Source organism: Rhinatrema bivittatum, chromosome 7 (assembly GCF_901001135.1).
Source record: "Rhinatrema bivittatum chromosome 7, aRhiBiv1.1, whole genome shotgun sequence".
Taxonomy (NCBI): domain Eukaryota; kingdom Metazoa; phylum Chordata; class Amphibia; order Gymnophiona; family Rhinatrematidae; genus Rhinatrema; species Rhinatrema bivittatum.
This window is the reverse complement of record NC_042621.1, coordinates 164,406,229-164,430,641: the sequence shown is the minus strand read 5'-3', so window position 1 is coordinate 164,430,641 and position 24,413 is coordinate 164,406,229. Positions and strand designations below refer to the sequence as shown.

Below are 24,413 nucleotides of genomic sequence, written 5' to 3'. Positions count from 1 at the left end.
GCCGTGCCACTGAATATTCCAAGTAAGTTAGTCGTATAAGACTTATCCGGCTAACTTACATAGCCGGATATATTTTAATATTAGCCGCTAAATGGAAAGAAATGCCTCCAAATGTAACACTGTGGAGAGAATTAGTATTAAAAAAATCTTCAAATCAAAAGTGTCATTCTGGGCTGAAATTAACTCAAGCCTTTAATACGTTTATTAAAACATGAGGTAGCGGGTATATCGTTGTCTACAGATTAGAAATATACTTCTAGCCAAATTTGATTTTGCCTTGTCACAGAACATGTTTTGTCTTTATGTCAGATGGTGATATAAATGTGATTAAAGGTGGTAATGCAGGGTGTGAATGAACATGATTAAGGGGAAGCATGGCTGATCCTCTGGTAACCTGATACATTTTATCAGTTGTAATTTGCTTGTGTAAAATGATATCATGCCGATGGATTTCTCCATTCTTTTAATAATGGGGGGTATTTTCAAAGCCATTTACATGCATAAAACACAGTTTTAGGTGCATAAATGGCTTGATATAAATGGCTTGATATAAAATTGCCAGGGGTTTGTGATTATAAAAGTATGCACAAAACCAATTCACGAATACTTTTTAAGACATTTCGGGGGGGGGAGGGGAAGTTTGGATTTATGTGCATACTTTTGATTTAAAAAAAAAAAAAGAGTTCAGAAATATCCGGCTGACAGGGAGATTTAATAAGCCACGATACTTTATCATGGGACGGTTCAAATATGACGGGGGTGTGGGAGAGTGTCCTTGTGATATTGAGCCCTTCCCTGACAGACTATCGCTGTAAATAATAGTAATGATTTGTCGAATTCTAACAGGCCTATTTCTTGTTATTACAGCTGATTGGACTACTTGTTTTTCTGTTGTTGAATAGGAGGACCCCAAGTGGGAATTCCCTCGAAAGAACCTAGTTCTTGGCAAAACTCTAGGAGAAGGGGAGTTTGGAAAGGTTGTCAAAGCAACGGCTTTCAGACTTAAGGGGAAAGCAGGCTATACTACAGTAGCAGTAAAAATGCTCAAAGGTAATTCCCTACATATGTCTATTTTTTCACAACATTTTTTTCAGGCTTGCAAATTTGCCCGACCAAGGTGACTAAAGCTATTTATAACCTCCTTGGCCCTTTATCTGATGGGACTATAATGGGTCAGCATAATGGAAAAAAGAAATATTAACAAAGAAAGATATCAGGTTCTCATTTTTACATTATTTTAACAGTACCTAGCATGTTTTAGCTTTCAGTCCTGGGTTTTACCTTGATTTTGTTATGAATTGCAAGGAAGGGTATTGGTAAGAAATATTGTAATGTCTGACATTTTTATGATAAATTTAGGGGCATATTTTAAAACTTACGCACGGGGGGGGGGGTACATTTGTGCTTTCTACCTGGCGCGCACAAATGTACACCCGATATTATAACGTGCGCATGCTGCCACGCACATGTTATAAAAGCTGGGGTCAGTGTGCACAAGGGGGTGCACACATGTGCACCTTGCGTGCGCCGAGCCCTAGGGGAGGCCCGATGGCTTTCCCCATTCCCTCCAAGGCTGTTCAGAAATCGGAGCGGCCTTGGAGTGAACTTTTTTTTGTTCCCACCCCCACCCCCACCCCCCTGCCCTACCTCTGGCTGGCGTAACTTGTGTGCGCCCGCTGTCAACCGGCTTGGCAGGCCCCGACACAGGCTGCTGTGTCGGGGCACTTGGCCATGCCCGCGGCCCCGCTCGGCGTGCACAGGTTTTTTTTTTTAAGTGTTACGCGCGCAACTCTTTTAAAATCCGCCCTTTAGAGTGCCAGTGAAGCTAAGCAGAATGTGCCAGTCCTGTTGCTTTAAGTTGCATGTCTTTGGATTGCATCAGTGAGAAAGATGTTAGGAATTATTAGGAAGGGAATAGTGAATAAAATGGATAATGTCATAATGCTTCTGTATCACTCCATAGTGAGACCACACCTTGAGTACTGTGTTCAGTTCTGATTGCCGCATCTCAGAAGACATACAGATGCACTGGTGAAGATACAGAGAAGGGTGACCAAAATGATAAAGGGGGTGGAACCAGTAGAAATAGGATGTGAATCGTTTTTCTGAAGATTGAAAATATTGTACAATATTTTCAAACTCGTCAGAAATTGGGGGCTCCCTGAAACCGATAGGAAAACCCCACGAAATTGTTCATGGGGTTCTCTTATCGTTTTGGGGGAGGGCGGGAAAATGGCACACAAAAACAACCCCTAAACCCACCCCGACCCTTTAAAACACATCTTTTAGCATCCCCCACCCTCCCGACCCCCCAAAAACTTTTTTTAAAGTACCTGGTGGTCCAGTAAGGGTCCCGGGAGCGATCTCGGGCCATCCAATGCTCCTACCATGTGACAGGGGCCGGCCAATGGCACCAATAGCCCCTGTGACATGGTAAGGGCAAAGGGCCATCGGCGCCATTTTGATTAGTGGCAGCCGATGGTCCGAAAGCGGGAGATCGCTCCCGGGACCCCCACTGGACCACCAGGTACTTTTAAAAAGTTTGGGGGGGTTTGGGAAGGTGGGGGAAGCTAAAGGATGTGTTTTAAAGGGTCGGGGTGGGTTTTGTGTTTATCAGCTTGGGCGCAGCCAATAAAAAATAAACCAATCGGACTGCACGCAAAAAATTTCCCGATAGTCCCCGAACCCGGAATCGGGACCAATTCCAGTTCCAATTCACAGTAGCATACCGAGGCGGGCTATCAGGGGGGCCAAGGTCCCAGAGCACCAGGCTTTAGGGGGCACCCAGGGATCTTTATTTTGTATTACAATCATTAGCTCATGGCCGCTGGGGAATCCCATTCCACCAGGTGACCCAACTGAAGTAGACTCATGGCTGCCAGCAAATTGTCCGTGTGCTGCTGTGCATAGCTTGCTCCCCTCCCCCCCCCCCCCCCCGGTGTGCAGTAAGACCAGCAGGGCCATGGTGGAGCTCATCTCACTGCAGTCAAAGGCAAGAAGAGGCCCGCAATCTCTGGGGGATCGTATCCTGCCTGGCAGCCCAAATAGAGGAAGTTTGCCAGGCAGCCAAAATGGAGGAGGCACCACAGTTGTCGAAGGAGTGCATCCTGCCTGGCAGCCCAACTAAAGGAGGCCCCACTTTAGCAAGGTATCAGTCCTATCCTGCTGCTAGAGAGGGAGTATGTGTTTGTGATATATAAGCATGTGTGCCTAAGAGAGAGGAAGCAAGTGTCTAAATATGTGTGCTGATAGAGAGGAAGCGTGTATATGTGTAAGCATGTGTGTATGTATAAGCATGTGTGCCTCTGAGAGAGAAAGGGAGTGTATCAGCATGTGTAAGTAATATTGTAATGTCTGACATGTGTGCTAAGAGAGAGGAAATGTATACATGAGTGTGTATGTGGGTTAGGGATGTGCAGACAAAAAGTTTTCGTTGATAAGTTGATAAGTTGAAGTTGAGGGTCGATTTCATTCAATATGGACATATGGATAATTCCATAAGTTGAGGGTCTATCCATACGTTCACCGGTTCCCTAAATAAACATTTAAACCCCTCACCCACCTTAATCCCCCCCCAAGACTTACCAAAACTCCATGGTGGTCCAGCGGGGAGTTAGGAAGCCATCCCTGCACTCGTCTGCGATTTCCTCATGGCGCCGATAGCCTGTGTCACAGGGGCTGCCGTGCCATTGGTCAGCCCCTGTCACATGGTCACCGGCGCCATCTTGTACTCCTACCACGTGACAGGTAGGTCATGTGGCAGGAGGTCGCTCCGGGACCCCTGTTGGACCCAACCGGAACTTTTGGCCAGCTTGGGGGGGCCTCCTGACCCCCCCAAGCTGGCCAAAATTTCCGGTTGGGTCCAACGGGGGTCCGGGAGCGGAGGCGCGGAGGAGCACGTGACGTCCGCGTCACTCCGACGTGACGCCGACGTCACGTGCTCCTCGCAAAGGAATACAGGGATGGCTTCCTGACTCCCCGCTGGACCACCAGAGAGTTTTGGTAAGTCTTGGGGGGGTCAGGAGGGTGGGGGGTTTAAGTGTTTATTTAGGTTCAACGCGATGCGTTTCTCCTCAAACCTTTTTTTTCTCTTTTAAAAATATACCGTATTTTCCGGCGTATAAGACGACTTTTTAACCCAAGAAAATCTTCTCAAAAGTCGGGGGTCGTCTTATACGCCGGGTATCGTCTTATAGGGCACACCTGCTCTCTTACCAGTTTCTCTCAATCACACACACATGCTCTCAATCAAATGCATTCTCTCACTTACACACAGGCTGGCTGGCTGGCTGTCTCTCTCTCTCTCTCTCACCCCCTCACCCCCCCCCCCCCCCGAGCACAAATAGTAGCTGCAGCAGCTTCCTCCTCCAGCCCCCGCAGGCCAAGAAAGAAGAAACCCATCGGCCGCGGGAGGCTCATGCTGCTGTCTCCTTTCCCGATTACCAGCTCCTTCGACTGCTCGGGGCCGTTCCTGCTATCGCCGCTGCAATTTTTTCATTTGGCACGGCTTTCTCCTTCCCGTGCACCGCACTGCCGTTGCCGCTGGGCTATCAGCACGTTCAAGCCCAGCGGGAACGGCAGCGGTGCAAAAAAAAAAAAAAAAAAGCTGTGGCATCCGCGGCTGGCCTTTTCTTCTTCCCGCCCCCCCCCCCCTTTGAACCGGAACAGGAAGTGATGCGCGGGAAGAAAGAGCCGTGCCGCGTGAAAAAATAGCAGTGGTGACAGCAGGAACGGCCCCGAGCAGTCGAAGGAGCTGGTAATCGGGAAAGGAGACAGCAGCATGAGCCTCCCGCGGCCGATGGGTTTCTTCTTTCTTGGCCTGCGGGGGCTGGAGGAGGAGGCTGCTGCAGCTACTATTTGGGGGGGGGGGGGGGAGTGGAAGTGAGAGAGAGAGAAGCAGCCAGCCTGTGTGTAAGTGAGAGAATGCATTTGATTGAGAGCATGTGTGTGATTGAGAGAAACTGGTCAGCGAGCTCGTGTGTGAGAGACAATAAAAGTGACTGCTCAGAGAGATGACTGATGTGTATGTGAGTGTGAGAGAGAGAAAAAGCATGGAAGTGAGAAATCTGGGTATGTGAGAAAGCATGGGAGTAAGAAGCCTGATTATGTGAGAGAGAGCATGGGAGCGGGAGGGCTGGCTGTGTGTGTGTGTGTGCGCGTGCATGAGAGAGAGACTGGTTGATAAGGTGACGGTGTGTGTGAGAGAAAGAGACTGGTGTGTGTGAATGTGAGAGAAAGAATGTGATTCAGGGAATGAGAAGCCTGTGCACGTGGAGAGTGAGCATGGAAATGAGAGAGAGACTGGTGTGTGTGTGTGAGACAGAGAAAGTGATTATGAGAGTGAGAAGCCCGTATATGTACGGTAAGCAGAACACGGGAGTGGGAAGCCTGTGTGTGTGTGTATGGCATGAGAGAAACTGTTCAGGAAGGTATCTGGTGTGTGTGTCAAAGACTGTTTGGGAAATGATTGGTGTGTGAGAGACAGAAACTGGTCATGGGGGCATGACTAGTATGGTGTGTGTGTGTGAGAGACATGGGCCCTAAGGAAGAGGAAGAGGAATAGGAGAGCTGCTGGAGGGGGTAAGGAAAGGTGGCTTTTTAAGTTTATTTTTCTTGATTGACTGCCATTTTAATTATTTAATATTATGTGATGTATCTGCTTTTTTGAAATATTTTATTGGTGTTTGGAGAATGTTTAATAGTTTTTATGAGTTTTTAATTGTTGGATGTTATTCTGTTCATAGCTGTTTTGAAACATTTATTCTGCTTATTAGTATAGTTTTACAATTATTTATGTGTGGGGATCTATAGCTGCTTGCTAGTTCTGTTTTCCTAATAAGAGGTATATTGGTTTTTAGGGCCTGATATACGGTATTTGTAGTGTTGCCTTTTCATAGATAGGGTTGCTCCTGTTTGAGTGTAAAATTATTTTTTTTCTTAAAATATGTATAAAAAAGGGGGGGGGGGTCGTCTTATACGCCCAGTCGTCTTATACGCCGGAAAATACGGTAAGTTGCATTTTACATATGCGTTCAAAACGAATGCACACCCCTAATGTGGGTAAGCATGTGTGCCTGAGAGAGAGGGAGCCTATCTATGGTATGGGTGAGTGGGAGTGTTTATGCCTGAGAGAAATGGAGAGAGCCAGCATGTAAGTGTTTTTGAGTATGTGTGAGTTTTGAAAGAGCGTTTGTCTATATCTGAGTGAGCATGAGGATGAAGGTGTGTGACTGTATATGAGATAGGAGAAAGTTTTGGCACCTCCCTTCCCTAATCCATAACAATCTCAGAGTGACTGGAAGTTAAAAATTCCCAGGCATGGAGAGTGAGTGATTTTTTTTATTATCCTTTTTTATTTTAATTAATTGGGTGTTTATTCTTGATGATGTATTGAAATATTTTATTGGTGTTTGGGAAATAAAAAAACATATATATATATATATATGAGTTTTTAATTATTGGATGTTCTGTTCATCAGCTGTTTTGAAATATAATTATTAGTATGGTTTTATTATTATGATTGATACTTTATATTTCTTGATTTTATTGTTTGATGTGTTTTCTAAGGAATGATAATGTTTCTATTTTTCCATTGGTGCACTATATACTGAGTCTGACGTCTTGTGATTTCTAGTTCAGTTTTTGTCCGCATGTTTCCATTATAGTCACTTTATTTTGTATTTGGTGAGGGTCTGTCTTAGTTCCGCATTTGTGACTGAGGTTAAGTATTTTGCTAAAATGTCATTTCTATGTAGGGATCTATGGTAGCTTGGCTTGTTCTGTTTTCTTAATTAAAGGTGTACTGGTGTTTTAGAACCTGGTGAAATGTTTGCAGTTAGCGCTATTTTGGAATGGGAGGTTTATTATACTGTAATCAAAATTTAATTTGCTCATGGCTTTCTAATGATCAAGCCCACACCTAGGGGTAGATTTTAAAAGGGGTACGCGCATAAGTTATGCGCGTAATCCTTTAAAACCCCCCCTGCGCGCGCCGAGCCTATTTTGCATAGGCTCGGCGGCACGCGCAAGCCCCGGGACACGCATAGTCCCGTTGCTTTCTGTGGGGGGGGGCATGTCAGAGGTTGTGTCGGGGCCGACGCGACATTTGGGGCGTTCCAGGGGGCATGTCGGGGGTGTAGTGCCAGCCCGGGGGCGTTTTGGGAGTGGCCTCGGAGGGAACAGGCAGCGCGCGCCGGGCTCGGTGCTCGCAGGTTGCATAAATGTGCACCCCCTTGCGCGCGCCGACCCTGGATTTTATAAGATACGCACGGCTACGCGCGTATCTTATAAAATGCAGCTTACATTTGTTCGCGCGTGGTGCGCTGTTTTTGAAAATGTACCCCAATCTGAATATCATCAGCATAATGTTGCTTGCCTCATAAAAAGCAAGCTGCATTATTGTAACACAAATAAATAATGTAGTATGGGGACTTTCAGTGTCCAAATGGAGTCTCAGACTTCTATATAAAGAATATCAATCATCAATCCCATTAAATTACATATATTACGTATATATATGGTATATATGTGAAACAAAAGAAGGTTTATCTTAAAGACAGTTGCATATCAGTACTTTGCTGCAACCTTAAACTCAAAAACACAGTTCTCAAATCATGCTCCTTGTAACATGAAATTCAGTTGCATAACTTCAGTCGCAATCCCATTATTTTTTATATGGAAATCTGAAACTCTGTTTGGATACTTATGGTCACCGTACATTTTTTTTCTGGCTTATTCATTAATGTTCATTGGCTCTAGTAGGCACAATTTTAGCTAACTAGGAATAATTATTGCAGACAGTTGGTATGGATTGACCTTTTTTGTTTGCTTCAGACAATAGCACATCCTTACTAATAGGAAGGATAACTTGCAAACATCTGCACGCAGCAACATCTATACATGTATGTGGTCGCATGCATATTTGCTATAGTATTTTATAATACAAACATATGATATGTAATAGAAAAATCACTAGTTAGATATTAATGCCTTATAGGAATAGTACCACTGTAACCAATCATTGTTTGTTTCTTGAGTTACAAGTTTTCAACTATGAATGTCACTTTGTAAATCGTTGTGATCTATAAATGGTACGACAGCATATAAAATGTCTAAATAAATAAATAAATAAATATGTACATGTTTTATAAAATAGATAGAATTATATCATGCAACAATTACCCGCATGTAGGCATACGCACAATATACATGCAATATATTGAAACCACGTATTGATGGATTAAACACACGTACTTTATCCGCCTATTTTAAGTATATACATGCATATATTTTCTGCACAAAATTAAACTAGGACTTATTACATAAGTCCCAATTTACATGTGTAAGTCGGCCAATTTTGAAACATGTACATGTTGAGGAAATAAACCAGTTTAACAATCAGTCAACCAGTTTGCCCAGTTCTTCTCCAGGGCATTGAGACCTTCCTGATTCTTCAGCCTGAGCTCCCCCCAATCCACCCAGACATCTCACCTGTCAGTACTACACAATAAACATGTTTAATATCACTTATACCAGATAATTAGCAGATGCAAAAATACATTGTTAGAAAATATATGCATGTAAATGTCTTTTAAAATAGTAAATGTTAGCCCCGCCCTAAAAAAAAACCCTTTTTTACATACACATATATATATGTGTATACAAAAGTGAACATATGCATATATTTGTAATTTGTATAAAATATTGAATATGTGAGTATTGGTTACTTTTGTGCACAGTGTACAATGTTTTGAAAATTCATCAGCAGGTTGGGCGGTATGCAAAGTTATTTAATTGTATGCTATCGCAAAACATGCTATTAGATGAGCAATTTAATATTTCAGGCCAAGTGTAGTGAAGTGCTTTATAACGTGGAATCATGATATGCATCCATGATATATGAATACTGAAAATGTTTGAAAATTTCCATTCACTGAGCCACTTTTAAAAATAGGCTCTTTCCTCTAAAAGAGATGCTTAGTTGATTGCATTTTACATTACAGGGGTCATATGGAATCTTTTACCCAGGTTTCTTTTCTTTTTTCAAATATTTTCTACAGAAAATGCAGCCCAGAGCGAACTACGGGATCTTCTTTCAGAGTTCAACCTCCTGAAACAGGTCAACCATCCCCATGTCATCAAACTTTATGGAGCCTGCAGTCAGGATGGTAAGTTTCGCTAGCTCGTTAAAACATTAGGTCAGTACATAAAACAGTTACGTTTATAATGTCATGGCAATTGGAAAAAGGAATGCCTGTTCAATCTGTAGTGCAGAAATGCATGGAAGAGAATAAGCATTCTCCCATGGAGAGGATTGTGCCTGGAATTGATCTGTGAATCCACTGACTAGGGATCTACCACTTATCTTTAATTTCACAGTCCTAGCTTATGCTTGTGATTCACAAATCATCTGGGGGTCAATGAGTTTTTGCATAAGAAAATTTAAGGTCCAGATATACTAAAGGTTTTCTCCCAGTTTGTTCCATGGCAAGAATGCTTTTTATATCAGACCCTGGAGGCCTTTTGAACTGATTTTAGTTACAATTGAGGACAGCACATGGTAGGGGACACACTAGGGATATTCAGCCATTTAAAAAGGTATTGAAAAAAACACCAACATTTGATGTTTCATTTTGTGTAATTTCCAGTCTAAAACAACACAAAGACAAACAAAGACTGTGGTTGCCATGTTACTCCACTTGGATGTAAACAGAATTAAGTGTGAATAAAGAAGGAATGGGTGATACTTTTTATTGAACTAACTTAATACATCTGTGACTAGCTTTTGAGACTGATCTTTTTTTCATCAGTTCAGTGAGGAAACTGCAGTTACACTGGCTTTAAATTGCATAAAGTCATCTAAGGCTGCATACCTATGGGGCCGATGCAAAAAAGGTTGGACTGAAAGCGGGTGCTCAGTGTTCAGCACACACTTTCCTAATGCGCCCCCAGGCACCTCTCCTGGGGGAGCGATGCAATATTTAAATTAGGGTTTGTGCTGTCGAGGAGGCGCTAGGGGCAATCGAGCGCCCTTAGCGCCTCCTTGACAGCGTGCGCCCGAGAGAGGTCCACTGTCGGCGGCTGTCCACCGGTTAAGAAAACGGATGCTGAATTTATCAGCATTTGTTTTCTTAACCAGCGCACATGCACAGGTTAGGAAAATGGAAGCTGATAAATTCAGCATCCATTCTCCCAACCTGACTACCAGCACCGGAGTATATAAATCAATAGTAAAGTGTAGGTCACTTAATATTAATTTATTCACTCCTTCACTTATTACCAATTGGTCACTTGTCAGTAGAGATGAGCTTTGTTTGTTTCTACTGTGTTGTTTTTTGAGTCGGACGCTTCGGGGTAAAGTTCATTTTTCCTCGGTTAGTTTTTTGGAAAAACAAACAAAAACTAAGCGGGGAAAAACGAAACGGACCCAAAAAACAATGCGGGAAAACGAAGCTCAAAAAAACCCACCCCAAGCATTAAAATTTACTATAATACATTAAATACAACCCCCCCCCCCAACCATCCCAATCCCTCCCCAAGACTTACTAACATCCCTGGTGGTCCAGCGGGGTCCCGTGAGCGATTTCTCCCTCCGTGATGTCGGGCTGTTGGGCCTGCCTTGCATCAAAATGGCGCCAATAGCCTTTGCCCTCACTATGTCACAGGGGCTACCAGTGCCATTGGTCAGCCCCTGTCACATAGTAGGAGCACAAGATGGCGCCGGCCATCCATTGCCGGAGGGAGAAATCGCTTGCGGGACCCCGCTGGACCACCAGGGCCGATGGCCCTTTGCCCTTACCATGTGACAGGGTATCTGTGCCATTGGCCGGCCCCTGTCACATGGTAGGAGCACTGGATGGCAGGTTGAGTCTTCGGGTTCTGGGGGTCAGCAGGTCTTTGGAGATAGTTTCTGAAGAAAGATGAAGAGAGGTTCCATAGTCAGGCTGGGATTGGGGCTGGCAGCAAGCAAGGAAGGTCAGGTCACACGCTATAGTCAAGGCAGGCAGCAAACAAGATGGTCAAAGATTAATCTGAGGGGGAAAGTAAGGCAAAGCTGGAGATGAAGAGGGAAAGGCAGGCTGAGGACAAAGAGGCAAGGTTGAAGACAAAAAGCAAGACCAGGCTGGGCAAAGCTGAAGATAAGGCATGGCAAGGCTGAAGGCAAAGACTCCTAAAGCAGCAGCTCTCACTACCTAGGGCAAAGTAGTGCTGAATATCAACCTCAATAATAATGGGAGATTTCAATTACCTAAGTATATCTGGATGAATGTTTTATCAGGCCATATTAAGTTCCTAGATGCCATAAAAGATTATTTCATGGAGACATTGGTTGTAGAAGCAATAAGTGGGGGATGCTACTTTAGATCTAGTTCTAAGTGGAATGCAGGATTTGATGCCAAGGGTAATAGTAGTGGAGTTGCTTGGTAATAGTAACCACAATGCTGTCAAATTTGAGATAAATAAATAAAACTACTGTGGTAACATTAAAAAGGGTGACAATGATAAAATGAGGAGATTTGTTAGAAGGAAACTATCCAGCATAGATCTCTGCTTCAATGGCAGGGGAGAAAGACTGATACTTCACACATATCCAGCACAGCTATCTGTTTCAACGGCAGGGGAGAAAGTCTGATACTTCACTTTCAATGCATTTCTAGCATAGCTCTCTGCTTCAATGGCAGGGGAGAAAGACTGATACTTCACGCATATCCAGCATAGCTCTCTGCTTCAACGGCAGGGGAGAAAGTCTGATACTTCACTTTCAATGCATATTCAGCATAGCTCTCTGCTTCAACGGAAGGGGGAATGAAGAAAAGTGGATCTATATACAGACAACCAACAAGGACTGAATTACATAGTCTGGGTAAACAAATAAGCATGGGTGTAGCTTGCTTATTGTGGCGGTTACTACCCCTAACTAATTAAGCTAGATATTTCACTTAGATGCAGTTCCAACACTGCTCTCTACATTAATGGTGGGGGTGGAAGGGAAATAGATCCAAAAGGTTACTTAGAGCCAAGAGCAACAGATAAGTATGAGAAAAAAAAAAGTGTGAAACTTGCTGGGCAGACTGGATGGGCCTTTTGGTCTTCTTCTTCTGCCGTCATTTCTATGTTTCTCTGTAACAGTTACAGGGGTTAAGTTTGCATGCGGTATGGATACTGTTTAAAAGTATTATCTTGAAAGACAAGATAAAATGTATTACAGAAATTTAAAAAGGTCAAAATAAGAGAAAACATCTATCTCACTGGCTAGATGGTGTTGTGAAAGAGGCTATTAAAGCCCAAAAGGCATTTTTTTTAAAAAGGAAAGCAAGACCCAATGAGCAAAATAGTCACTAGCAAGTTAGATGTAAAATGCTATTAAAGCAGGCCAAGAGAAAACTTGAGGAGAGACTTATCAGGGAGGCAAAAATCAATAATAAAAGCTTCTTCAAGTACATTAAAAACAGTAAGTAATCAGTTAGGCCATTATGAGAGCTGTATTCAGCTGCTGTGTAGCTCAGCAAGTTAGCCATATAAACTTATCCAGATAACTTAGCCTACATATTCAGCAGCACCTAATATATCTAGCTACCTAAAGTTAGCCAGATAAATTTATCTGGCTAACATTAGGAGAGATCTACAGGTTAACCAGACTAAATATCAGAGTTAGCTGGATTACTTATCCAGCTAACTTATCTCTTCCCAGTTATGCCCCTGACTAATCCAGCCAAATGTTAGCTGGATAATAAGTTATCCAATTGGAATTTAGCAAGATAAGTGCTCAAATATTCATTTAGCTAGATAACTTCTGAGTTATCTGGTTAAATGCTTCTGAATATGGACTTCTATATGAACAGGGAATAAAAGAGTCATTTAGGGAGGATAAGGCCATAGCAAAAATGAATCCTTTGCTTCAGTCTTTATTGTGGAAGTGATGGGAACATACCCACACTGGAACCATTTTTTATAGATGATGATTTGGAGGAACTGAAACAATTCAATGTCAATTTGAAGAGGTATTAGAGCAATTTAACAAAGTAAATAGCAGCAAATCACTGGGACCTGATGGTATTCACACCAAGGTTCTAAAGAAACTCAAATATGAAATTGCAAATCTGCTACTGGTAATATGTAATTTATCATTCCAATTTATCTCTATACCTAAGGATTGGAGGGAAGCCAATGTTATGCCAGTTTTCAAAAAGGGCTCTAGGGGTGACCCAAGAAGCTACAGACTCATATGCCTAACAGAAGTGCTGGGTAGAATAATGGAAGCTATTAAGAATAAAATTACTAAGCAGATCAAAAAACATGATTGAATGGGGAAGTGCCAGAATGGATTAAATAAAGGGGAGGTTATGCTTTACTAATCAATTCAAATTCTTTGAAGGTGTTAAGAAAATGTGTATAAAGGTAAGTCAGTTGACATAATGTATTTGTTTTTCAGAAGGCATTTGATAAAATCACCCATGAGAAACTACTTAGGGAAATAAAAAGTTATGGGATAGGGTAAGGTCTTCCTGTGGATAAGTAACTGGTTAAAGGATAGGAAATAAAGAGTAGGACTAAAAGGTCAATTTTTACAATGGAAAGTGGTAAATAGAGGAGTGCAACAGAATCTGTAACTGGAACAGTATTGTTTAACTTATTCATTAATAGTTTAGAAAATGGAGCATTGAATGTGGTGATCAAATCTGCAAATGACTCATAAGTATTTAAAACATAAACAGACTATGATGAGCTGCAGAAGGACTGTGCCAGACTAGGGAACTGGGCATCTAAATGGTAGATGAAATTTAATACGTACAAGTGCAAAGTGATGCACATAGGGAAAAATAATCATAATTACAGATACATAATGCTGGGCTCCGTAATAGGATTTACCACCTAACAAAACTGACCTTGGTATCACCTTAGTGTCACCTTAGACAATACGTTGCAGTCCTCAGCTCAGTGTGCTGTCGCAATAAAAAAAGAAATAGAATTTTAGGAATTATTCAGAAAGGAATGGAAAATAAAACAAAAAATATTTTAAGGTGCAACTGCAGCTTAGTACTGTATGCAGTTCTGGTCAGCTCATCTCAAAAAAGATGTCGTGGAAGTAGAAAAAGTACAAAGAAGGCCAACAGAAATGATAAAGGAGATGCAACAGCTCCTTTATGAAAAAAGGCTAACCAGGTTATGGCTCTTAAACTTAGAGAAGAGGTAACTGAGAGGGTTATGATGATGGTGTCATAAGTGGAATAAATAGGAAATGGTTATTTACTTTTTCAAATAGTAGAAGGACTAGGAGACACTTCATGATATTAACTGGTAACAGGCTTAAAACAAATTGGAAAAAGTGTGTATTTTTTCACTCATCATGCAATGGAATTTGTTGGTGGAGGATGTGATCAAGGCAGCTAACATAGAGTTTAAAAAGGGTTTGGACAAGTTCCTAGAACTTATTAGCCAGGCAGACTTGGGGAAAGCTACTGCATATCCCTTGAAGTGAGAAACAAGGAATGGATCTGCTCCTTGAGATCTGCCAGGTACTCCCTAGAGATCCAAATTGGCCATTGTTGTCTCATCTTATGTTCTTAAATTTACTATTTAAAAAAAACCAAAATGCTGCATCTTGTTCAGTGACATAGCAACATAGTAACGACAGCAGAAAAAGACCAAATGGTCCATCCAGTCTGCCCAGCAATTTTCTTATGGTAGTAACTGCTGTTCTATGTAGGTTATCCCCAAGCCTTATGTTAAGGCAACCATTAAACCCATAACAAAATGTACTGCTAGCAACGCTTTTACAGGGTGAGCAGCTTTCTTGATAATTCAGACAATACTGCTTGAATATACTTTCCTTTTAGGATTTTATTTGACTTTTTTAAATGTTTAAGTCAGCAGAGAAGAGAAGGAAAGTGTGGGGTTAATACAGTGACAATGTATATTTCTGTTTCTTCTTTTATTTAATCCTACAAAAAAAGACAACAGTGTTTTCAGCTAATCAATGAACAAAGGTCTCATCATATCATATTCCCCTTAATTATATTTTTCCTTATATACAGTAGCTCTAGTCATTTTGTAATGTCCATCAAAAAATAACCATGAAGAACTGTGATTTAATTTTCTAACAAACCTCATTTTATATTTTACCCTAGGGCCTCTGTATTTAATTGTGGAGTATGCTAAGTATGGCTCCTTGCGCAGTTTCTTAAGAGAGAGCCGTAAGGTGGGCCCCAGCTATGTGGGAAGTGATACCAATCGAAACTCAAGCTACCTGGACAACCCAGACGAGAGGGCATTAACAATGGGAGACCTAATATCCTTTGCCTGGCAGATATCTCGAGGCATGCAGTACCTTGCCGAAATGAAGGTATGTCATCCTGATTTCCTGGAAATGTCCACTACTAAGTTTCAAATCATATTTTCACCTTAGGACAGCACCAATTCATTTTTGTTCCTTTTCTTGTCTCCAAGCTTGTTCATCGTGACTTGGCAGCCAGAAATGTGCTCGTGGCAGAAGGGCGGAAAATGAAAATTTCTGATTTTGGCCTTTCCAGAGATGTCTATGAAGAAGATTCCTACGTCAAGAGAAGCAAGGTTAATGAATATTTAAGGCACAGTGAAGTCAATAGTCAAAGGATATGTCTGGGCAAGCCAGGCAAAAGGCAAGATTGAACATTTTCCCCAACCCCCATCCCCCAGGAATTGCTCCCCAGCTAAATTTCATCTGGGCAATTGATTACTTGGTAAAATTTTCCTGGATAAACAGAAGCATTCCAGGGCTTTGGTTGCATTTAACCTGAGAGTGCTAGTGAGTCTGGTTGGAAAAATACCTGTCCTAAAGTTACTGGGCTATCTTTAGCCAGGTCTGTTCCACTGTATATCCAGGTAAAGTAACCTGGGTAACCTTCCTGCTCACCAGCCTGCCGAAGACCATCCTCAGCATTTCTAAATAGTCACTCCCAGGAAATGGCTCGCTTTCAAGAGATGTTGAAATGAAACCAGTCTACTCCATTAAAATAATGAGGACAATTTTGAAAGGTTTCTACATGTTAAATGTGCGTTTACCTGGCCCTGCAACAAAATGGCTTTGGAAAATTCCCCCACCCTCCCTTCACAATGTGCTTACTTCCACCTACAGGAAAAAGGAGTTGCTGTTAGGTCAAGGGGGCAAGCCATGCACAGTGATTTCATTTTGTACTCACCCCATGTACTTTCTCCGGCATTTTCATTGCCATTGTCATCCCATTTCATAAAACTGGAAATAGGGAGGAGGTTGGTAACTATAGGTCAGTCAGTCTGACCTCCGTGATGAATAAATTATAGAAATGAATAGTGGAGTTAGAGGAGTATCTTGAATCCATCTGGTTGCAGGATCCAAGGCAACATGGCGTTTCACCAGATGAAGATGATGACAAAGATAGCTAATCAACTTTTTTTGACTGATTGATCAAAGAATTAGATTAGGACTAGCTCTAGATGTGGTATACTAAGGTTTTGGTAATGTTTTTAACACTGTCCCACACAGGGAGATGCACATGATTAACTGCATGATAGACAACAGAGACTAATGGTAAATAGAATTCACTCTAAGGAAAAAGGGAGTTATCAGTGGAATGTTTCAGGGATCAATCCTTGGACTTATTCCATTCAATATTCTGATAAATCACATTTCTTAGGAAGAAGTGTTTGTAGATGATACTAAGATTTGCAACAAGTCGGACACTCCTGATGGAGTAAACAAAATGAGAACTTGAAACCGGCTTTTTTATATATATTGCTTTTACAAGAATTCCAAGAAATTATCCTTGTACGGATGCAAAGAAAAACAAATCCAGGTAATTCCAGTCACATAAGAAATATTTTCCTATTGTTAGCCCCCAATTCTTTACAGAAAAAATGTGAAGAATTGTTTTTAGGAGAAAAAAAAGAGGCTGATTCCTAGTTAAACTCAGCAAACTACATATTTAGCCATCAGTATGAGGGACAGATAACATAGGAGAAGAAACACTCTGTGGAGAGATGGAAGATTGCCTCTAAGTTATAAAATTAAACAGTTGTTAGGGTCATAAAAGACATATTTTGACTCTTGCAACTTGGTCACACATTTACAGGGGAAATTTAACCAAAACAATGCCCTAAATTGTAGCACCCCAGGATGCAACATAAGAAACCTTTTTCTTCTAAGCTGGGCTGCTTTTGCCATATCAGGAAATATGTTAACACGAAAATTCAAAAAAGAGAAAAGCCTATTGCGAAAGAAAAATCTCATCACCAAGTCCCAATCTGAGTCTACCACAAAAGTAGCTATTAACATTGTAGCAATAGTCTCAGCAGTACCAGAGTTAAAAAAAAAACCAAAACAGTAATATTCAGGACATCCAAGAAAGGCTGTAATTCTAAATCCTGTTGAGAAGTTTTCTTCTCTAATAGCAAGTAATACACCTTAGCCATAGGTGGTAATATGTTCTCTTGAATTTCCAAGACCTCCACAAAATATCTTCTTAACATCTGAGATGGTGGTACAGTTTTCTGCTTGGGAAAATATATTAATGTGATGTTCCTAGATCTCACCACATTTTCTATGGCCTTTTGATATATTCCCAACATTATCTTTAAGTGAAGAAATCTGAGGTTGAAATTCTGAAACTTGGGCAGATAGTTTTTCCAGATCCTTTTTTTGAAGTTTGTAGCGATTCAATGCTTCCCAAATAGAATCAAGAGTAATAACAATCGGTTTAAAAAGAGTAAATTCTCATATCCCTTTAGTTGTTACCTGAGTCAAGGGTGAATTCCCCAACAAATCCACCGATGAAATAGAGGGTACACCGTCTTGTCCAGTGGGCACTGCTCTTGGCACTTCAGCTCCCACCTCCGCAGGCAGCAACAGCCCAGCTGGCACATTCACTGTAGGTCCCAAACGTCCTTCTGGACTAGGATCCAGTGCAGCATGGAATGTGCTCTCTATACCAGCGCATGGAGCGGGCTGCTCAGGGGGAGAATGACAATCTGGAGAGAGGGATACATTGAAGTCCGGGAGGAGCAACGCCTCGAGCTGTCATGCTTGGCACCCTCCAAGGACTTTATCTTCAGATTCAATATGCTGAGTCATTCCCCCCACTGCTGGCAACAACAAACTTGTTGATTGGGCTAGCAGGAGGTCTCAGGGAAGGTAGGTGCTTTCACTTTCCTTTTCCCCATCGAGATAAAGGGGAAAAAAAGTTTAGCAGGTAAAATAAAACTTAGGAGATCCACCGTTCTCAGCAGGAATGAAATCTTCTCTTGTTCTTCATAATGTCTTTCCAAAGCTCACCTTGATGAAAAAGTGCATTCATAATATACCTTAGGGCTGTACATAGTAAAAATATTCTTTTGCTTTTCAATATTTTTCTTTGCATTTATTTCATTCTGTTTTATTTATCCAAAACTGCAAATATCAAAAGCTCCCCTCTGATTTCTCAGACCCTGACCTCCTCCCACCCTTCTAAGCCCTTCTTATCCCATCCGTGGGTTTTCCAGGGACATGAGTGATTCTTCCCTCTTGCTCCTGCCCTGCAGCTCCAGGTTTTCAAAATAGCTGCAGATCAATCCGATGCCGGAGCCATTATGTCAGGAGTGACTACCTCTAGTCCTCGAGAGCCACAAGCAGGCCCAGATTTCAATGAGGAGATAGATTTGCATACAATGGAGGCAGTGAATGCAAATCTGTCTCATGCATATTCATTGTGGATATCCTGAAAACCAAGTTGATTTGTGGCTCTCAAGACCAGAGGTGGCCACCCCTGCATTATGTTGTATAGCAGGTCAAATATCTGCATGTATAATCTAATCGTGGCAAGTTTCAAAGCAGTATGTGCATAACTTTTGCTTTACAAAATTGGGGCAAAGTCAGGGGGTACTTGTCCCAAAATGCACAGTTTGAAAATTCCCCCTTTTTCACATTCATTTGTAATAAAAGGTGTACAGTGCTTACTATGCCTATGTCCATTCTTCAGAAACATCTCAGTACTACTGTGCAAAGCACAGTAGTACTGAGATGTGGGGCACAGTAGTGCCCCATCTTACTTACAACTATAATAGAGCAAGTGGCTAAATATTAGGAGCTTTCAAAAACCTTTAATCACTAATCTCAGAAATAAATTCAAAAGCAGATTGGAAAAAAGGAATGTTAACTATCAAATAAATTATCTAAAACTCAACAGTGCTACTTTTCATGCTCTAAAAGTGTGTAAAATTAGGCTGGAATGCACTTGCTTTCTTATGGATATGGCTAGTAGTCAAATTGTTCACTAACATCCAATAGATCTTACCAGGTATGGAAAAAGCAGCATATTGTAGCAATGTGTGTTCTAAGATTGTATTTATCTTCTTGTGTGTAGGGTCGAATACCAGTGAAATGGATGGCAATAGAATCTCTATTTGACCACATCTACACAACGCAAAGTGATGTGTAAGTTTATACTTTGTACAGAGTTTATTCACATTTATTACATGCTCAGATTCAATTTCAAATCTTGGGGCACGGAACAACAATAATCAAAAGCATGCAAATTAAAACAAGCAGTCTAAATAAAAGTATACTTTTTATAGCTATAGGGGGCGGTAAATATTTAAAGGATATTGGTGCCTAGAACTGTATAAATGAAAATTTCCCACTGCTGAGCACCAGCATTTAGATGCCTATTTTTAATAAATAGGCCCTTAAAAAGTAAGCCTGGTCAGGGCAGGGGAACTAAGTTAAGTGCTTAGACAGTCATTTTAACAGGCATGCAGGAGCACATGTGCGCACATTCGTGGGCCAGCACCCAAGGATGTGGCTATTTTACAACATGCGCATGTGTGGGAGCACATGTTATAAAATAGCCTGAACATGTGCATATGTGTATGAAATTTTAAGTGGATGCGTGCCTGCGGTATGTGCACAAATGCCACTTCTACCATGTAAGTGGGGGAATTTTAATAGACATGCATGTTGACATCATTACCAGTGTTCTCACTTCGCCCAACTAAGAGATAGGGCTTCCAACCCCTCCAGTTTAATAGCCTCCTTTCTCCCCTTTTAGCCCCAACCCTTAAAACCCTGCCAATCTATCTATTTCTCTTTATTTTATAACTTATATGTCATCCATAGCAGAAGTAAAGTTACGTCACAGGGGACCCCAGTGCACACCTGTGCATGTAAATATCTATGCACTAATTTCAAATTAAAATCCAGGAATGCACATGCCCCACCCAGACCGTACCCACACCCTGCCTCTTTTTCTGATCTTTTCATTTATGCACGTTCCAGTTCCAGTGCGATTTTCATGAGTTTATTAGACAATTACAACGTCACATTTTTTTCACCAAGTCTCCTCCTATATCTTTTGACGTGCCTTTGGTCAAACATAAATCTAATTGGAATCCCCCTCCACCTGGAGATGCTGCCATTTCTACCTTTCAAGAACTTGTACTGCATGATGTACAAAATATTGAACAAAAGGATCGACATGCCTTCTTTAATTATGACACATGCTGAATCTCTTGCACTTAATCAACTTAAGACAAGGGAGGATATTGTAATTAAGCCGGCGGACAAGGGAGGAGCTGTAGTAGTTCTGAGCTGCCCACAATATCGTCAAGAAATATATCGCCAACCAGGAACTAGCGATGGACCCTACTTTGGACATTATGGATATTTGGACATTATGGCTGAAGTCTCTGATTTTGTTGAATCTGGTTATGAACAAGAATATCTGACTAATTCAGAAAAAGAATTTCTTATTAATAAACATCCAAGGATACCAGTCCTATATATAGTTCCCAAAATACATAAAACATTATAGGATCCACCGGGATTATGTCATCCAATGATTAGGTCCTCGAACCTCTATCCATATTCCTGGATAAGATTTTACAACCCTTTGTATCATCTGCGGCTTCCTTCATTAAAGACAGCTCCATCATGTTATAATTCTTGGAGTCCAGAACTATTAAACCAGATTGTTTGCTGGTCATAATGAACATAGGGTCCTTGTATACAATAATTCCACAAGATCAAGCAATTGCAGTGGTCTCTAAAACATTAGCATCTCACCCTCTTCCTCAGCAGATCCCCACACATTACATCATTAAACAATTGAGGGTAGCCTTAAGCAAAAACTAAATATTTGACCAACAGGCAAATTGGTTTTAAAATTGATTGGAGGGAAACTATCGTTCGTTGGGCTTGCGATATATACTAGTTTGAAAGGTATTCTCCTGTTTAAAAATAAGTATATCCAAATAAGCTATCTGCTGATAATGGTAGTTAATAGTGAATCTAAGGCATGTTCCTTAAGAGTTCAACCATGTATGAAATTCCATTAGGGCAGATACTGGACCTTCCCATATAATAAAAATTTCGTCGATGTAACACTTCCAGCATGTTAAGTATTGGCTCCATGAGCAATGATAAATGTATGTAGAATCAAAATCCACCACAAAAATATTGGCAACATCTGGCACCATTGTGGCGCCCATAGCTATACCCCTGATCTTCAAATGTATCTTCAAATAAAAAATAGTTTGAGTATGTGTTATGGGGAGTGCTCGGAGAGCGGTCCCCCTTAGAGGGAGTGTGCCCTTGGGCTCCTGGCACAATCCCAGGTAGATCAGGACCGCGTCAAGGGTAGGTGTAGCGTGTGACAGCATGGGTGGCGAGAGACGGCCTGACCCCCCCAGCCAGACCTACATGCCTCTGGAACCAACTATGGAATGTTGGTAATGAACAGTCCTCCGATCGTTCCCGGTCCTTTCCGACCTGCCGCTGGGATGGCAAAAGGCAGCAGGCCAGACTCAGGGTGTGGGCAGACGGAGGTTCAGGCACAGAAGACAGACTCGGGAACTGTAGAATGTAGACATAGACTCAGGAACTTCGAAGGTTCAGACGTTGGCACAGTCCCTCAGGGTGCCCTACACAGCCAGTACCACTGGTCTGGTCACTGACCACCCTGTCCTACATCCGCGGGAGTGGGACCAGCGCAGGAAGGGAATGAGGCACTAAAGACAAGGAATCAGGAACAAAATGCTGCACACCGGCAGTCCAAAGCAAGGTACTGCACACGGCAGTCAGGAGAAAGGTACTGCACACCGGCAGTCAGGAGCGAGGTACTGCACACCGGCAGTCAGGAGCGAGGATTGGGACAGGAGCAACAGGAACCAACATCAAGGAGCATCAGGAAACATCAGGAATGTGCAAGACACCGGACACCCAGCTGGAACAAAGAATGAAGGCCTGACGGAGCGCTGGAAGAGGAGACATCCAGAGATGAGTAACTCCAATGCAAGGCAATCCATGAGTGCTGGAGAAAGAGCTTTTATACCCCAGGAGCAGGAAACTGCATGGGAAGAGTCCAGATGGGCCACACCTCTCTGGCCCTACAAGAGTGGAGAAGAGCCGCGGGCCCGCCCCTTAGGAGAAGGGTGTGGCCCACACCAGAGCATCCAGGCTGCAGTGGAGTAGGCCTCAGGTAGGCCCTGCTAACACCAAAGGCCTCCCAGGCTGTGGAGCAAGATCCGAAGGATTACTCAGGCGAGACCCCAGCCTCCAGAGAAGATGAGAGGCCTCCCGTGGCACAGCTACGGGAGGAATCATAATAGTATGGACCTCATAGTTTTTAAACTCTAATTCAAAACAGCAATTAAAACTATGAGCTATGAGATGTGCTATTCTCTGAAGACAAACAGCATAGTCTTCAGAGAATTATACAAGTGAGTTACATGTCCATACTTGGTGCCAAACAGATGTAAACTTCCAGAGTTTGAAGGAGAAAGCAAAAGATTTTCACTTTCATGCATGGCATTGCCCAAGCTGCAGCAGCCCCATGGCATCCTTCACTTCTTTTGTATCTGTTGAGACCACTGGATGCACTTTCTTTCTAGGCAGGGAAATGTGTCTTCTTTAATTGTTTCTTCAGGACTGCTTGTATGGCCAAGTCCAAAGGCAAAGCATGTTCAACCAGCATTATCTGAATGATCAAGAAGGCTGCTTACTTCATAAAATCATTGCTAGCAGTAATTTTGTTATGGGTTTGACAGTTGCTTGGTTTTGATTGTAAATATTTCTACCCTTAATATAAGGCTTGTGGGTAACTAGCATTGAGTGGCAGTTATCCCCTTAACAGCAACATGGGGGTAACCTGCACGAAGAGGCAGTTACTACCATAAGAAACTTGCTGGGCATACTGGATGAGCCATTGAGTCTTTTTCTACCATCATTACTATGGTACTATATTCTGCCAAAACATTATCTTAATTCATTTTTTTGACACTTTTTGGTTTTATTTCTTTTTTATTACTTATACTGAGTTGTCTTGCATTTTTTTCTTCAATGTGGTCATGCCAGCTGTTTGCCTGGCCAAATTTTTTCTTGTCTTTAGATTGATTCATATCAAAAAGAAATGTTGTACCTCATAATGTCCAGTCTACAGAGGTCCAGTCACAGGATTTCAACTGCATATTCCATAGAGCAGAAGAAAATTTTCTACTACTAACTTCAGTGCTCTGATTGGCAATTTTTGAAGCAGTGCAGGATAGGAGAATCTTTGAGGACTTCATTCAGCATATCAGCTATGTCAAGATTAGCCATCAAGAATCTAATCTCTGCTTGATATATTGAGCTATCCACATCCCACTGCCATCTATGCTATATATGATTCAAACAGGAAACTCTTCTTGACTTCAGTCTCAGTCGGTGCTTAGGTTTCAGGAACAATGCTCTAGACTTGTTAGATAATACAATCAACTCAGAGGGACTCTGCACAATGTTATGCCCACATTTTATTATTCACATAATTTTTAAATTATTTTATCTAACAAATATTGCATAGTTCCCACTATGTGATCACAACACCTATTAATATCTAAAAACAACATCACACATTTGTTACCCTACACTCATACCACTCATACCACCTAAAAACAAATCACAGCTCTTCAGGTCTATGCAACCTCGGTGAAAATTCCTACATAACATATTATTTCATCTACAATTTCATAATTAATCCCTTCATACATCACACACATAACTTCCAATACATATTTAAACTATGCACATTACCTGTGTCTCTCTTCACTTAATATAATTCACAAACAGAAGACAATTCACATGTGTTAATGGTTAATCAATTAATACACATTAATGATTAATCAAGTACTCCCTACCTATGTCTCTCTTCAGTTAATATAATTCACAAACAGATGACAATTCACATATGTTAATGGTTAATCAATTAATACGCATTAATAATTAATCAAATACTCCCGACGAGGCTCTCGTTTCGCCCTTACAAAAGGGCTTCTTCAGGGAATTATAATCCTCTCAAATCAGATATGTTACAATGTTGAAACATTTGCAGATGACTTCTCATGGATAGGTATACTTCCTCATATTAATCGCAGATCAGGGATAAATCTTCATT

At 41.6% G+C, this 24,413-nt stretch overlaps 1 protein-coding gene across 2 annotated transcripts in view; it reads left to right on the top strand.

The window, feature by feature from the left end:
* Positions 1-24,413, top strand: part of RET (ret proto-oncogene) — a 324,186-nt gene that overhangs the window by 251,363 nt on the left and 48,410 nt on the right. For both annotated transcript variants that reach the window (XM_029609477.1, XM_029609476.1), the window contains 5 exons: positions 903-1,050; positions 9,060-9,167; positions 15,129-15,343; positions 15,448-15,570; positions 19,353-19,423. In XM_029609477.1, coding sequence (XP_029465337.1) covers positions 903-1,050; positions 9,060-9,167; positions 15,129-15,343; positions 15,448-15,570; positions 19,353-19,423 — 665 coding nt within the window. The remainder of the gene's footprint in view (positions 1-902; positions 1,051-9,059; positions 9,168-15,128; positions 15,344-15,447; positions 15,571-19,352; positions 19,424-24,413) is intronic.